The 18,393-nt window shown below is 35.1% G+C and overlaps 1 protein-coding gene across 8 annotated transcripts in view; it reads right to left on the reverse strand.

The window, feature by feature from the left end:
- Positions 1–5,085: 5,085 nt before the first annotated feature.
- Positions 5,086–18,393, reverse strand: part of zbtb20 (zinc finger and BTB domain containing 20) — a 347,065-nt gene continuing 333,757 nt past the window's right edge. For 7 of the 8 annotated variants that reach the window (XM_072260515.1, XM_072260517.1, XM_072260521.1 and 4 more), the window contains one exon: positions 5,086–17,915. In XM_072260515.1, the coding sequence (XP_072116616.1) occupies positions 17,557–17,915 (359 nt within the window). In that variant the 3' untranslated portion in view covers positions 5,086–17,556. The remainder of the gene's footprint in view (positions 17,916–18,393) is intronic. The other variant, XR_011886336.1, reaches the window with a different exon arrangement.

Genomic DNA, 18,393 nt, shown 5'->3' on the forward strand with positions numbered 1-18,393 from the left:
AATATTTTCGCTTTGGTGAATATAGATTAGATTTCTGCTGAACCTGCAACAGCATCACCATTCCTACAATTGCTTAGCAATGGAGATTTGTTAAATTAGTCTGGTAGACCTTCACACATAATTAGAAAGACTTAAAACTCATGTAATCCCATCAACTGGAAGCTTCCAGAAATCCTCCCTGATAAGGCATTGCCAAGTTAACTGGCAGCTCAAGTAACTGGCACTGGGACCTAATGAGATATACCCCAGGCTACTGTGGAAAGTGAGGGAGAAGATTGATGAGCCTCTGGTGATAATCTTTGCATCATCAATAGGGACGGGAGAAGTACCGGAAGATTGGAGGGTTACAAATGTTGTTCCCTTGTTCAAGAAAGGGAGTAGAGATAATCCAGGAAATTATAGACCAGTGAGTCTGACTTCAGCGGTGGGTAAATTGTTGAAGATCCTGAGAGGCAGGATTTATGAGCATTTGAAGAGACATAATCTGATTAGGGATAGTCAGCATGGCTTTGTCAAGGGCAGGTTGTGCCTTATGGGCCTGATTGAATTCTTTCAGGAAGTACAAAACACATTGGTGAAGGTATAGCAGTGAACATAGTGTACATGGATTTCAGTAAGCCTCCTTCAGAAAGTAAGGAGACAGGGGATCCAAGGAGACCTTGCTTTGTAGATCCAGAATTGGCTTGCCCACAGAAAGCAAAGGGTGGTTGTAGATGGTTTGTATTCTGCATGGAGGTCGGTGACCGGTGATGTTCTGCAAGATCTGTTCTGGGACCCCTCCTATTTGTGAGTTTTATAAATGACCTGGATGAAGAAGTAGAAGGGTGGGTTAGTAAATTTGCTGATGACACAAAGGTTGGGGGTGTTGTAGATAGTCTGGAGGGTTGTCAGAGGTTACAGTGGGACATTGATAGGATGCTGAACTGGGTTGAGAAGTGGCAGACAGACTTTAAACCAGATGAGTGTGAAGACAAAATATAATATAAATGTTAAGATTCTTGGCAGTGTGAAGTATCTGAGAGACCGTGGGCTTCGTGTCTACAGGACACTCAAAGCCGCTGCGCAGGTTGACAGTGTTGTTAAGAAGGCGTATGTTATGTTACCATTCATCAACCATGAGATTGAGTTCAAGAGCGGTGAGGTGTATTCGATGATGAGGGGCATTATGTGGATAGCCAGAGGCTTTTCCCCAGAACTGAAATGGCTAACACGAGGGGGCATAGTTCTAAGGGGGCAAAGTACCCAGGACATCTTCATGGAGCTGTCTCTCAGAAAGGCAGCATCCATTATTAAGGACCTTCAGCACCCAGGGCGTGTCCTTTTCTCACTGTTACCATCAGGTAAGAGGTACAGAAGCTTGAAGGCACACACTCAGCAATTCAGGAACAGCTTTTTCCCCTCTGCCATCCAATTCTGAAATGGACATTGAATCCTTGGACACTACCTCGCTTTTTTAAATTTACAGTATTTCTGTTTTTTGAATGTGTTTTAAAATCTATTCAATATATGCATACTGTAATTGATTTACTTGTTTATTTATTTATTATTATTTTTTTCTATTCTATATTACATATTGCTTTGAACTGCTGCTGCTAAATTAACAAATTTCATGTTACATGCCAGTGATAATAAACCTGTTTCTGATTCTGAGGTGCTTGGAAGTAGATGCCGAAGGGATGTCAGGGTAAGTTTCTCCACACAGAGAATGGTGGGTACATGGAATGCACTGCTGGTAGCGGTGGTGGAAGCAGATATGATAGGGTATTTCAAAAGCCTCTTAGATAGGTACACGGAGCCTAGAAAAATAGAGGGCTATGTGCTAGGGAAATTCTAGGCAGTCTCTAGAGTAGGTTACATGGTCAGCACAACATTGTGGGCCGAAGGGTCTGTAATGTGCTGTAAATTTCCATGTTCTATGCTCAAGTAGCCAGTCAGTGTCCAAAGGTGAAGTGATCGCAAATTATTTAGTTCTTATTAGGACAGATTAGAACTGGAACAGATGATTAATTGAATGTTGTTAGGATCCAGTGTTCTGATCCTTCAAGTAAATAATAGGATGTACCTGGTAAATTCTGTGTGAAAACCTGGAGCAGCACACAGATTGAAGAACTAATTGACATGCTGTACTGTTTGATATACAAACGTTTGTACATTCAGCAGCAGGTGGTGTCACCAGTGTGATCAGGTCTTCAGCCATTTACAAGTTAGTGATTGATTTCAATAATTGTTTTCTGAATTGTACAAGAAATTATTGATTTCCAGAGTTCTTTAAAGTTGTTTGTCTTCAGATGCTAAAGACATCTGAATGAAATAGTTTCTCCCAGACGTCTGTCATATAGGCATTTCTCGAGAAGAGTGAGACAGAATGAACAGAGCAACCAGGATAAGGTGCAAAAGAAAGTGAAGGAAGACATCGCCAAACAGGCATATCCTAAAACTCTACTAGATTTTCAAGAAAAATGAGCAAGAAAGATGAATATGCTGAAAAGAGGATTCCACCTCTAATATCAGAGGAGGTTGAAGACCACTTTGTTAGTGATTTTGGAATCAAAGCAGACCTTGGAGAATAGCAGCCTTCCCCAGTGTGAGGTACACTTTGCTTTAAGGTCACCAAAGATATCTTGTATGAAATAGATTTTTACTCAGTGTCCAACTGGTACATGCCCATACACAAGGCAAGCTACAGGTCATGGTAGCATAAGCAGTTAGCATTATGATATACAGTGTCAGCAATCATAGTTCAATTCCTATTGTTGTCTGGTAAGGGGTTTGTATGTTCTCCTTGTGACTGTCAGTGTATCCTCCCACTGAAGGGAGAAGTACCAGAGGATTGGAGGGTTGCAAATATTGTTCCCTTGTTCAAGAAAGGGAGTAGAGATTACCCGCGAAATTAGACCAGTGAGTCTTACTTCAGTAATGGGCAAGTTGTTGGAGAAGATCCTAAGAGGCAGGATTTATGAGCATTTAGAGACATAACCTGATTAGTGATAGTCAGCCTGGCTTTGTCAAGGGCAGATCGTGTCTTATGAGCCTGATTGAATTATTTGAGAATATAACAACACATTGATGAAGGTAGAGCAGTGGATATAGTGTATATGGATTTCAGTAAGACATTTTATAAGGCTCCCCATGCAAGACTCATTCAGAAAGTAAGGAGGCATGAGATCTGAGGAGCCCTTGCTTTGTGGATCTAGAACTGGCTTGCCCATAGAAGGCAAAGGGTGGTTGCAGATGGTTCATATTTTGCAATGAGGTTGAAGACCAGTGGTGTTTCTCAGGGATATAATATGAACATTGTTGCTCTGAAATCCTCTTGCAAAGCAGACCAACATGATCACTGGCCTTCCTCATTGTATGTGTGTTTTTTCAGTTATTCAAGCAGGAAACTCACGTTTCTTTGAGCACCAACATAATTCAAAATGTCACCATTTTAAAAAGTCTACTTTTTTACCACAGCAGATGTTCTCATATTTTCCCCATGTTATGTTTCATGTGTCATGTAATGCCTATTAATTTACATGGTTTTTATCCTCTGTAGCCCCTGCATCCTCCTTATCAAAATTGCTTTAAAGCATCCATGTATTTCTCTTCTGCATTCCCTTAGTAGGTTTACCTGCACCTTTTGTTAGAAATACTGTTTCTGTTGACTGCTATTCTTGTGGCAGAAGAAGTGGTAGGTAGTTGCTGATTATCAGTAGTCACAGAGGACAAAGAGTATTGACAGAAGGGTATTTTTCTGGGTGGTCTGTAACCAGCAAACTTTTTGCAAGGATTAGTGCTGGGACCTCTTGTGCTAGTATGAACATGGCTCTGTGATCTTTTGCACTGAAGTCTCGTTGTACGCTGTCTTTTTCTTGACTGTCTTATATAATTTATGTTTTGTGTGTTATCTGAATCTACACAGCTGTGATGGTGCTGCAAGCAAAGCTTTCATTGTACCTGCACCTCTTTAACTTATGCATATGACAATAATCTCGATCTGACTTCTGGTCACCACACTAAACAACTGATGTGCAGCTTTGGAAGGCTGCATAAGATGAATTGGCTGCAAGAAGAGGTGGACACGCTTGTATCGTTTTCTCTGGTGTCAGTGGTGGATGTGTGACCTGATTGAAGAACATAAAATTCTGAAAGCCATAGATATGGCAGGTAGTTTTCTTCACAGGGTAGAAGAGATAAATACTAGAGTGCACAGATTTAAGGTGAGAGGGAGAAAGTTTAAAGTAGATTTGTAAGAAATGCACTGGAATGAGAGAAGGCGGAAGCAGATGTAATGACAACATTTGAGGCATTTAGATAGACACATGAACAGACAGGGAGAAGAGGGATACAAACCATGTGCAGGTAGATTAGAGTTGGAATCAGGTCAGTGGAGATACAGTTGGTTGAAAAGCACGTGCATGTGCTGTGCTATTCTATGCACTATGAAACCTACAGATTGCTTTGGGCAATAACCCAGAGTAGCTCTGGGCACTGAAATCCAGTTTTGAAATGAACCTTTACAAGTTTGCAGCAATTTGAACTAGATGGTTAACAAGCAGCTGCAAGGATACTGGCAGAATGCCAATGACTGGATCATACCATTGTGACAGGACAACACTACCATTCGTTCAATGCAGGGCCTTTGTAAAGCTGCAATCCATTGGGGCACAGTTTGATGGCTTGCAGAGATATTTCTATAGTGTTGGTTACTACACCAAAGTGCTCATCAGAATCCTTTGTAGCTGAAATGATAGGAAGCATCACCCTCTGAATGAACAGGGTTATATTTTTTCCCCATTGTCTGAGTGGAAGCCGCATGTTCTTCTGAAGGTTAGTTCTATATATCTACATTTTTGTCCATATCTATATTGGGTTGGATGTGGTAAGGATAATGGCACATTAATCTTATGAAATTTGGCTGCCTAAATTTCTGTGACTAATCACAGAAAGTGACTGCAGTAAGGTGATCTGAAACTTACGAAAATATGGAACAGCTGTAAAAAGAAGTCATGAATATGATTATTAAAACACATTTATGTTCATTATTATTTCTGTAAACTAGAAAACTTAAAAAAGCAGTAAGTACACTTTTTCAGTACGGGAAAGTACTAGAGATTTTATTCCTTCATGTTCAAACTTCACTACAGCGTGAACTTTACAATAACTTGGAAAGTGAAACTTACAAAAAAGTGCTGGTAACATTAAAAAAAGAAATCTTCATCCCCAGAATGTCAATTATTCTTTCACACGAACAAATTTAAGGCTTAATACTTCAGTATAAAGTAAGTATGCAGATAAAACTTCACAGTATTCAAATGTCACAATAACATAATGAAGCATACAGCTAGTTAACAATACACATGTCACAGGTAATACATGAGAAATACAGTCTAATAAATGGCAAGTTAGGATACTGTTGCTTTAATAAATCTGGCAGGATTTAAAGCACTTGAAAATTGTACTTGAATTTATACCAACATACTGTACTATAGTAAATGGGAGTAAAGTTGGAGATCACTTCAAAAATGCTAGGCTGTTTCTTCAATAGTCAACTGAAAAGGCCAGAAAGCTACCCCGTAAGTATAACATCTCAATGTCACGGCATCTAGTTTTGAACCCCCTTTTTGTTGGGGTACTTTAATAAACTGAAATTTAATTTAAAACTTTGAGATCAGATTTATCTCTGTCGAGGATAATTTTAAATTTCCTGATTAAAACAAAGAAACATTGGAAGTAAAAAATTATTTTCTCTTCAGTGAAGGTCTCTTCCCAAAGTTTAATTTTTTGATTTTTTTCAATGAACTCCCCTTCATGCTTTAAAATTCACACTTGCCATAGGGAAGTAAAAGTCATTCAACTTTATCAAGAACCTGGAGTAGATTTGTAACTTTCTCAATTGAGCCTTAATACAAATTAACAAATCTCTTAATATTAGATAAAGGGTTCATACACAAGGCAAAAAAGGCAGGGCGTTAGACATGGGAAAAATGGGTACATGAACAGTACCACAGGTAAGGTGCAGAACAGAAACAGTAAACTGTTGACCTCTACAAAACTGGTCAACAAGCATAAGGTGCTTCACAATCTAACTGTTTGGAAATATAACAAGCCAACATTTCTAAAGTGATCCCTTACACCAAGACAAGTTTATTCAACTGTTTGAAAAACCCAAAACGCTAGTTTTCACCTGTTGTACCAAGATGGCTCAACCGTGGCAAGTGAACATTAAAATGAACATTGCCAGTTTAACTAATCTCCTTCAGCACAGACCACTGCACATTTGTACTGACAAAAAGAGCCTCATTTCTAATACATAGTAGCAGCACTTATACTGGAAATATTTAATAAGCACCTTGACAGAAGATCTTTGAAAAATGTTTGCCTACCATGTGAAACACAGCTTCGAGTTAAACCAGCAAGTTTTTGTCTCAAATTTAGCACTGTCCATTAAGATGATAACTGACAGTGGGAGAAAATAGACGTCTTTGGATCAATTATTAGCACTAAGTAGCATTAAACTAATCAGAAGGGCTATGTAGATCTGCAATAAAATTCTTCTTTATTCAAAATCTTATACAACCGAGAAATGAAAGACCAAAATACAAATGCTAGATACCGTATACATAAGGAATGTTCATGTTTCTCAAAGAAATTTTTCAAAATTACCATATAAAAATAAGAAACACCATTCCTATGCAGCATACAGTTCCCAGTTTGGACATCTTGTACTTAAGTCAGAGCTCAAAATTGTACTGGTGCAAAAATTATGCTCCAATGGAGTAGATGTTATAGGATTGTGAAGCATTGAATCAGATATGAGAATGCAATCACACATTTACTTAATAGTTTACCAGTACTATATCCACCTTTGAACAACATCAGGATATGTATTTAAGCCAAATTCTCTATGTTCTCTATTGTTTCTAAAAGTTATATACGTAAACACATGAGAAGATGGCTTGAAAGGGACACATTCTGATGCAACCTCAATACTAAAGTGCTAAGATTCAAACCAAAGCTGTGTTATTTCAGGTATTAATCTATAATAGCCAATTAAATTAGGTACATATTCAACCAGTGAACAAGAAACATGTGCAAAGAATGTGAAAATTACAACTTTTTGTACTACTGTACTTTTGGCCAAGTAAGTAGATTGACTAGTGCATAAAGCGCAATGCCTGTAAAATTTTGTGCTAATTAATTTCTACAGACATATGTTTATTAGAAAGAGCAATATGACAATGAGTATAGAGCAGGCACACTAATGAATACCTAAGTATATAACTTTTTATGATGCCAATGTAATTTTCAAACTCTGTTAGCCCAGAAAGCTCCCAAATACACTTGCACAACCATGCTTTTTCATGGTGTTGTGTGTTCGGAATGAGTAGCAGCAAGTGTATACCAAAGGCAACATGGATGTTCTACCATAGAAATTCAGAAGTAAAATGCACTTAATTCATTCAATAGAATTATGTCAACAAAATAGGTTCAGCCTGTTATATCACACTATCAAACAAGGCAATATTTATATTTATTAAAAAGTGTACTAATGTGAAAAAGTATAAACTATAACTTTGGACATTGAAATCACAGTGGAATCTAAATTCATATAGACTTTTTTTAATAAAGTTGCAAATGCAACGAAGATCTACAATTCAGTGCTTATAATGATATTTTCACAAGTCTGAATGTTGTTTGCTGGAAGAAGGCTGGGCTCTAGAACAAGACAAACCTTATTTGGAATGGTTTAAAAGCTCCTATTCTGATTTTCACCATTCAAATGTCAATATAATAGAAACAAAAACAGAAGGCACATAGACTTAATGTTATAGAAGTGGAAAGGCATATGTGCAACACTGAATAATCAAGGAAGAACAATAAGCTTGCACCAAAACTTCTACAGAAATATAGGCACCTGCTTTGTATCTCAAAGAACATAGGTTCAACTAGAATAGATTTTTCTATTCATTATGGTGCACTATCATCTGCATTTTATTATGAGATTAAATAGTTTATAAAATGGTATAATATTTATTAGGTGTGCAATTGCATTTATGATTAGCAATATCACTTCTTAAGGATTTCTTTCATTGCTTGTTTATCTTTCAGACAAGGAAAGCCAAGGAAAATCCCTATAACAGTTCAGACCAGAAACTTGTAAAAATCTGAAATAGAACACTTTCCACTAACAAGGAGCTTTAGTCTTCCTAAACAGGTGTTCATTAAATATCTCCAGTTTGTCTCTTTCATTGCTCTGCCAAGTTCTCAAATCTATAATTTTAAATTCAAGGACAAAGGCAGTGAAAAAAGGACAGCTCGAGACAGTGCTGCTGTTTGCATCACAAAAAAATAGCCCCACATGTTACAAAAGACTCACAATCCAGTGTGTTTGACAAATCAAAAACGCCCTTAAAAACCCCTAATTAGTCATCAGAGGAACAGCAGTAAATACAAACTGTTGTAACAATAAACAGACAAAACCAATTGAACACACATCAATAATTAGTTTCAAAACAGGCTACTGCAGCATTCTTAAGGGCAGACTTTGTTTTCATTTAATTCCTTCACCAAAACAGTCTTATACCAATAAATGTATCATTTTAAAAATATAAAATAGTACAACAACAAAAAATATTTTCCTACCATTCAAAAGGATTATTCTCCACAAAACATAGAAAAATGCTGTCTAGAGCTTCTTTTTTTAAGTATAGGGCACATACATGTTTTTGCATAAAATATGGAAGATGCAAAACCATCCTAGTGTTTATAATTAGGAATAAAAAAAACATTCAGCAAGCAATCAAAATCATTGTACATCACCTTCTATTAAAGGGGATGTCAAACTTGTCCAGTGCTTTCCATAAACAAAACAAAAACTATACACAATCTGTGATAAATTTTCATCTTAAATGGAGATAAACTGCTTACAAAAATAAAAATAGCAGATTATAAAAAAAGAAACATTAGCTGCAAGAAAAAGAGTAAGAATATAATATAAAAGTCAAGAAATGGTTTTACCCACTAATCTACAAGACTCTGTGAGCAACCAAACCTCATCTTCCTTCATATTTTTGCAACTGCAGTCTCATTTTTTTTTTACTTTTTAAAAAATTTATTATGGTCTCAGGACATCTTTTAAAGTTACTAAATGCTTTTCCCATCATGAGTTTTAAAATAAATTAAATGGAATACGATCGGGTAAATATTGTAAAATTAAAGTCTTTTTTTTTGGTCTACAGTAGTCACATTAAAACAAATATAAAATAATTATCATTACAACAGTGTTGGGCTAGTAATGTAGAAAAGGTGCACAACAGTAAAGTGAATGAATCTGATATTTTGTACCTAGGAAAAATGCCCAACTGCCTGTTCTTCCAACATAATAGTTGGCTGTTGCTTAAGTGTCTTAAGGCAGATTCTACTTTTGAAACAAATCAGATTTTGGCAAAGGCTGGAAAAGACATCTGCATTTTCAGTCATTATGACATAATTGGGAATTTTTGATTTTGTGATAAATCCATTGAAATGCCAGATTAAAATGGAATTAATTTGTTTGATAAATCAATGCCTCCAGTTTGAATAAGATTTAATGTAGGGCCAGGTAAGATACAGCTAGAGTTTGCAAAAATATTAAACACTGGTAAATTAAAACCTATAGAACTCTATTGTATATGTCACAGAGTGAGTTAATGAGATAACTTACTTCAAAAAGTGAAATCTCTCCATTAATTATCTTTCAGTTTGAAGAGGAACACTGCACCAAAAATAGAACAAATGTTATTATCTGAAGGTTACTTGGTCCTGGGGAAAGGGTTCCAAGTTGAACTAGATCTTTGATCCATTCATTAGGAACTTCCTTTAATGGTCCAAAGATGCAATTATGTCACTGGTTGCTACAGTGGTGGAAATTCAATGACTAAAAATTTAAGTAGAAGATGAAATCCAAGGGAAGGTTTTGTATATGGTTACAATGGAGAATATGTTTTTGTCAGCCTATTCTTCAAAGGCGATTTCACTTCTCCCAGGTGCAAAGTTATGATGTCAAAGTCTTAGAAAATAAGTGGGGAAAAACTTTTTTTTTTGACAAGTCTGAATGAAATAGCTGTATTTATGTAGAAGGAAAACTTATTTAATTTACTAACTCCAATTAATCAACAAAGCTAATAATAAAACCAAAAATGCAGATGTCAAGGCATAATAAATTCAGTAGATTTGTCACAAATGTTAACCGATTCAAATTTTTGGGTTAGTGTTCATTTACAGGGAAAGAAAAGTGCTGAATTAGTGTCATGTCAAATGTGTTACCAGCTAGTATCCTGTACTAGTGTTCCCACCAGTGGGTTCCATTTTACATTTGGTGACTACTTCGAACATTGACTGGATGTGACACTAACACTGGTTTGGTTCTATTCACATGCAATAAATCCCTTCCCACCTCAAAAAAAGGTTTATTTTTAGCCCTTACGTGTGCAAATGTTTTGAGTGTGAATGCTGGTCAGTAGTGGAAATCATTCATGCAGTGCAGTTATCTCAGTGCATAACACCACCATTAACTTGCACACTAGGGTTGTGCTGACTTTACAAGACAGCAACAATATAGTGTATTTGAGTAGTAAGACATAGTCTTATCACTTGGACACTTTTTAAAAAATAATTCATATTGGCATCCAGAGAGTAGGGTCATTATTAATTTTGCAACTTGAGTAAAATTGTGAAATACAACAGGAGTGTACTACTGCCTATGCTGACTGGGTTATATTTGTTTCTCTATACAGTATGAATCTTAAAACCGGAAGAAATTCATTAAAACTAGTAAATTGCAACACTACAGATAACCTGTTAGTTCTTTCTGTTTTTTTCAAGCGACCTAAGGTTCCAGATGTTACATTTAAAAAAAAGACGTACTGTTATTCTGGACTAAACCGAGAAATAGAGACTGATAGATTTCCTTGGTATGAGTCTTTACAATCCAATTCTGAAATTCATTCATTACACTCTAGTTTTGATGGAAAATATAGTTTAAGAATTTCAACTCAAATTGTTAGTTTAATAACAGTAAAAAGGCTGGAAAAAGCTTTGTTTCCTGCTCCTCCTAAAAAAACTGTACCCTAGAAAATCATACTAAAATATTCCAAAAGAAGCAAAGAATCACAATGGAAACATGACTTAAAAGCTGAAAGAATGCACAACCGCATAGGTGTACAGATTAAATGAAAACTTTTACAATACAAAGTACTGGATCATTACCAAAGTTGTTTTCTACTGACCCATATCTTTTATTTACATATTAAAAAATGGTGGCTAGTTGGCGAAATCCAGCATCAGTGGACCACTCCACTGGTACAGACCAACTGCACACTTTAAGCTGTTTTATCTTCTGTATGCAACCCACTTGCTGTTGAGCACTGGAAAGAGGCAATTCTACCAAATGTTTAAACAAATTTAATGCTGTATAGGCCTTTTTTTATTCCTGCAATTATTCCTGTTATCATGCAATTAAAATATTTCATCCTGTTGTATGATAAATAAAGCAGGCAATGTGAAGCAGGAAGTGATCACACTGACAGGTAAGTGGAGCACTGTGTAGCAATGCTCACATTTTGTTACAAGGCATAAACTATGATCATGCTATCACCTATTTTTTTAAACCTTGGATACAGAGCTCAGTGGTGGTCACCAGTTATTCTTTCCATCTTGACATCCAGTTCTTGCATCAGGACAAATGCTATTTTTGCCTCATACAGTCTTGATAAATGTGGGCCATCACTATATACTAGAATAATTGAAAAGCTTCCTTAAGTATGCTATAATCATCTCAAAAATACACATTAAACATCATCTTTCTATTCCAAGGAGACAACAGCCCACCCATATTTTCACCTTGCCTCTCAGAATTGCGAGCTGCAGATGGAAGCAGTTATAAAGCTGCAGTGTGACAAAATTTTAAATGGATGGCACCAATGTTATATTAAAACTGCATTTTAAGCAGAACTCTTGCTATTTAAATATTATTGCTCAATCACATATAGTATGTAATTCAAGAAAAAGCGCACATTCTAAAGGGATGACGTACAACTATTCATCACACTGGATGTGTTTTTGATGAAATACCTTAAATTCGTTCTTAAAGGGTTATTGGAAAACCTTTGGGCTATAAGCACACAAATGGTACTGCCTTTTGATAGCTTGTTTATTGAACATTCTATTTTACTTAAATGATAAATGGTTTCTTTAGCTCTTGGATTACATACATCCTGCTTAATCTGTTCTCTGTTCTGATCCTACAATTCAACAACTCAAACTATTTAGCAAATCGCCTTTTCAATAAATGTACTGCTGCCTTTTGTAGAGGTTGGCAGATTGATAATTATGCATACGCTTTTGAAATAAGTAGAATTGGAGCTTCTAAATTTTCAACTGATTGTGCAAGCGCACATTTCTATCTACCTGAATATATAAAAACACAAAATACTCAAAATGTTAACATAGCTTCCTTACAGGAATAATGGCCTTTACAGTTATTTCTTTCTTACAACTTTATGTCAATATACTGCATCTAATTTCAAGAAGAAAAATTATAACATGATCCCGTGTTGCACTTTGATTGGTTCAATTTACCACATGGGTATGGGTTGTACCATAACTTACCACTGATTACTATTAAGGAATTAGAAACAGAGCAGTGTAAAGCTCATGAAACATGAATCTATTAGCTCTCTTTACAATTGCATCTTTTCAACAGTTTGTCAGTCTAATCAGTGGCTTGAAGCAGCAATCCAGTATTAAAAAAGATCATTAATTTGCAATGGGGTGGGTGAGCCAGGAAGGGATTGCTTTTACATTTACATCTTTTCAAAGAAAATTGATAGTGCTTCATGCTATTGACCAGCATCAAGGGACTATCAATTTTATTCATTAGTCTTTTTTGATGGTGGCTCAAGCTGAAACCATGTTTGTATTTAACAGTAATCAGAAAGTCATGATCTCACAGTGTCTGGTATTATATTCATTAACTTCAATTGTTAGAAAATTTGACCTGGAGGCCACTCATTTCCATCCTCTGGTCTGAGAGCAATAACCAGAGAAATTAACTTTTTATCAAGTAGATACCAGTTGATACTCCAAAAGAGTAAGCATACATTTATTATCTTTCAGAAGGTAACTAATTAAAATATGTTTTGTCTACAAACCTATGGTTTTAACTGTTTTCATACATGTTACCTTTTACTCCAACACTGTATATTGCAGTGCAACAATACTATATTCTTATTTACATGGGAAAGAATAATAAGAGATGGCATAAGCCAAATACAACTTTAAATCTTAAAGTTGTATGTAGTTTTTTGTTTTGTCTTTGATACTAGGACTAAAATATTATTTCCAATGTCTTCAAAATAAGGTTTGCAATTCAACTTGCAATTATTTTCTTTGGTTATTAATAGTGATATTCAGTGTGCATAATTAAATTTATATAAAACAAAAAAATTCCAGCAGAATTATTCAGTATAACTCCATCCATGCTAATCCATGGAGATATGCTATTTTGAAATTTAATCTTAATCAATAATACTTACAATATAAATGATATTTGAAATAGCGAGCTTCTGCAGGAACATTTTGAAGTTAACTTCTGACAATGGACAACTGAGATGATTGGAACTGAGGGAACAATCCAAAAGTGATTCTTTAAAAACTGCATTTGGGCATCTTTTTAATTGTTTTCTCCTTTTGTTTAAAGAAAACTGTTCTTGTTCAATATTTCCTGATATTTTCAGCTGATACAAGGAAGTTTTAAATGCAATTTTGAATAACTGTTGTTCCTCAGCAGGGCAAACTTCTACTTCAATGGTCCCCATGTCAATTATGCATTCTTTAAAAACAACCCAGTTTGAAGATTTATGTTTATTTGAAATAAGTTCTGCTGACATCATTGGTGAGATTGTAGAATATGCCCAATTTCTCCTGCAGAAAATAGGGTTTAATAACTTTTGCATTTTATTTTTAAAAAATCATTCATATGTTATTTAAAGGCACTGATCCACACTATCTATGTGTCATACTATATTAGTAACACAAACGCATTTTTTAAACAAAAAGAGGATGATAAAGAAAGGTAAGATTCTAAACTGTAAGTTCTTACATGGTCAAGTTAACTTCTAAAGTAAGCAATGCAAAGTTATATGTACAACCCAGAACTACAGAGGAAAAGTATATCTTGCATCATTAATGGAATAAAAAATACCAAAAATATGCATGAAAATAGGTGAAGGATGGGATAACCAATTGATCATGTACACTAAAATGCATAGCTTTTAATATTTTCATTGCCTCCAAGATTCAGAATGTTACATCTCAAAAAATGAAAACTAAAATACCCAAGGTATTTTAGACTGTGCTATACATGCATAGTGGGTTGTACATTCAGAAAATTAATTTCTATGTTTCACAATTTCTGAACTGTTGAACTTCAGTAATCTAATACTGTCATGTTAGTACACATTCCTATGTCTGACATTAGGTTCATTGAATATAAAGGACAAAAGTTGAAGAAACCAAGAGTCACTGTGAATGCAGCAGGCTGGTGATATGCAAGTGATTCAAAATGATTGCATTAAATATTGCAAGGCAGATCTATTCTGTAATAAAACGTAAATGTGTACTATGTATAAACAAATACTGCATCGCAAAGTTAAGCTTGGTTAAATACTCCTTCCACAGGACACTATTCCAGTAAAACAGCTAATATCATACAAGAGGCTTCCACTTGTTGCAGATAATACCCAGCTTAAAGCCACCCTTACTTTCATATTTGCACCTTAAAATCCCAAGATCTAAACCAGTACTCCATAATGTTAAACCAACAAAACTTCTAAGACCCATTTGCCTCTCAAAGATTAACAATATTGTTGCCATATTTTTGGAGCTCAATTGTCAGTCAGTCAAAATAGTGAAAAGTCAATTAAAAGTACCGAGAGAAAAGTTTTCAAAAATCAAAAAAAGGCCAAGCTGTTTACAATTAGTCTCTGATTAGCTGTTCAAGCTTAACATCAGCACGCAATTTAAAAGAAAAAGCATAGTACTTTTCTGTTATATTGTAACCACCAATTGTCATATTTTATCTATATTTAAATGAATCAATAATGTTTAAAAATTTATTGTTAAATAGATAAAATAATTTAGAGAAATTTTATGAAGTTAAACACTGATCATCAGAGTAAAAACTATAAAGTGTGCATTATTTTTGTATGTGAAGGAAAGATATGTTACATAAAGTTTAAGTTTTGCAGTCATCAGTACTACTTTTATTTCCTACTGAATGAGGTAAAACAGTCTGATGACTTATTTTACGAAAAGTTCAAATTACATCATCTCTGCAACTGCCTGTAAAAATTGTAAACTTTATAACAACATGGAACTAAACTGGTAGGGGATATCTTTAACCTAGGATGGACCACCAATTATTTAATTCAGCTCACATGCAATTGCAAATTCAATAATTCTCCACCTCCACAAACAATTTTACTTAATGAGAGTGTTATAATGTTGAAATATAAGGAACAAATTTGAAAAATACCTTGATTGGCATAAGTTGTTTTGAAATGTGGTAAGTGGTAACATCATTGTGAGAAAGTAATTTCTATGAGCAAGTCAAATTAAAGAAGAGCAAAAAACAAAAATCTGCAACTAAATTGTAAAATTAAATATATTTTAGGAGACAAGCAATGACTGGATTCACTTAAGGATTGTGTCCACTTATTACCTAATCTGGGGAAATAAATGAATAAATACAATTTTATGTGATAAAATTGTGAATATTTATTTATAAACTGGGTAAGTGGTTCAAAATATTAATCACACTGTACTACAGATCTCAAATTAGATCTGTAACACTCTAGTATATATGGAGCAGGATAGAGATAGAAAACAAATTAGTATGATGATAAGCAGTTCCACTGTGCAAATGATGTACTCCAATATGTACCCACAAATAAGAATTAGCAGATAACATCAACGCAGTACATACCAGTGTAGCATGCTGGAACCAAATACTAGAGTGGCTCAAAGAACATGCACAGCGCATACAGGCTTTTTGTATAAAATGAAAAATCTATGACCAGGTGGACAGAAGCGTGAGTTGTTTACAAATATGACTCCAAAACATTCTAAAAGGAATAGAACCTATGCATCATGGGACACTTTGTGAACAGCAGGATTTAAAAACAGGGTCATGGTGTGCATCTTAGCCAATGGGCTCTATAAAATGTCATTCATGTGGGAATGACTTAAAAGCTAATATCTGCAGTATAATGTTTATTTCTAGCTAAAATTGTGCATACGTGAAGAGTTTCAAGTATTTTTTAATAAGTTTTGTAAAAATACATTAAACATTTAAACTGCATTACTTCTTTGCAATGTTTCTATTCTAAGTTTATGGGCAAGGGAATTAAACAAGGTATCAGAAAAAAGTAGTTCATTTGATCAAGACACACTTCCTCAAATATTATTCATACTGCACAAATTAAGCCATTCTAAACTTCCTATTCATTATAATGACTGACTGATGTAGGTGCAATGTAAAACATGCACCATGGAACTCTAATTATGCCTATGGCAACAGGAAATTAATCAAAATATTTTAAAATTGATCGGAATAATCATCGACAGTCTGAAAATAAAATAAGAGACAAAATAGGAGCAGCAATCAAAATGACAGCATGTCAAACAGACATTGATTATATGTTAATTTTGAATGTTATCAACCACACATTGTGGGGGGATAAAACTTCCTTCAATTCAGCTCATCTTACAACCTTAACAGTCTTCTGAATATTAGTGGCAGTGTACTCAAAAATTCCAAAAAGCCTTGCTTCTGCTCAAATACTGTTGTAAAAAATGCACATCCATGTAGTAAATTTTTACTGGAACCATCTGCAATTAGAAAAAAACTCACTGCGCTTTTTCTCATTGAAATGACATTGAGTTGTTTGCACATCTGTGAAATAAATTCTTGTACCTAACTGCAGTTGCACGGATGCTGCATTATATATTAAACCTTTTAATTTTCTAAATGAAACCCATCTGTGTAACTGACCTGTCCACAGCAGGTAAATAATAAATAACTGCCAGTGTCATTACAACCACTATACATACAATGTTATCTTCGGTAAAAGGCAAATTTTGTGACCATCAAAACACAGAAATGTCAATACATACCAAGTACTGTACTTGAAAAGATGTTGCATACCACAGTTTACCGGATTTAATGCTGTGTAATGATCTCAAAGAAAATTCCACCTTAGATAATGCAACACTGGATTAGATCTGTAGAGATAGTAGGCCTTTGTAGTGTTCAACACGCTAGCAATAAACAAGAGCTGAATGAGAGGAAAAAAATCTTGAGGCCTGTAGTGGTCATCCAGCCAGTGGAGCACACACAATAACAGGCATTAAGGCCACCATCCTGAAGAATTCTTGAACATCTTGCTGCTGATAATAATATGCCAGCGCTTTTTGTTTTAAAAATGTGTTTTTGTTTAAAATTAATTCCAACTTTGTTCTCAAAGAAGTTTCTTAACCATCAGAAACGTGCATTCTCATATGATCATTGAATTGTTCGATTTGGTCGAACTTGGCTGGGCAAACAGAACAGACATATGTAGTCACCTCAGAGCAGCCAGTGCCATGGAGTGCCATGTGCCTCTCCAGCAGGGTCTTGTGGGAGAACTTCTTTTTGCAGACGTAGCACTCGTAGGACTTCTCACCACGGTGAAGTCGCATGTGGACGTTGAGGGAGCTCTTTTGGGTGAAACGCTTGTTGCAGATACTACACTGATAGGCTCTCACGCCAGTGTGTGTCACCATGTGTTTAATCAGATAATCCTTCAGAGAAAATGATCGCCAACAAATGCTGCACTGATGTGGCTTCTCCCCTATAGAACATTCATCAGTTAAAGACAAGAAACATTAGTGATTTTCAAGGTTTAAAATAGTATGGCTTCTCAATTTGATTTGCATCACTGAAATGTAGGGACCAATGTCTATTTAAGTCACATAAATTGATAAAAAATTTTAGTGTACAATCACAAAAGAGCACTTATAAATTAGCCACTCTTAGCACTGCTATAATTTTACAAGCTGCCATGCTGGGGTAAAGGGGAAATAAGACTGAATAAATTTATCAACTAGAAATCCATAAATACTATGGAAATCAAACTTATCCATCATTTGCAGCTGCTAATTTGTCAAAGTGCTCACTGTGGCAAGTTTCAAAGTCCTTTCCAGAAACATCTTAAATAAGTTTGAAAGGTTGTTGCTTAAAAAAACAAAATTAAAAGCATTATTTGCTGTTCAAAAACATTCCAATTATATCCATGAGAACAAACTGAATTAACATTTGCAATAATAAAC

The sequence above is a fragment of the Mobula birostris genome, chromosome 6, assembly GCF_030028105.1.
Source record: "Mobula birostris isolate sMobBir1 chromosome 6, sMobBir1.hap1, whole genome shotgun sequence".
In the NCBI taxonomy this organism is placed as follows: Eukaryota; Metazoa; Chordata; class Chondrichthyes; order Myliobatiformes; family Myliobatidae; genus Mobula; species Mobula birostris.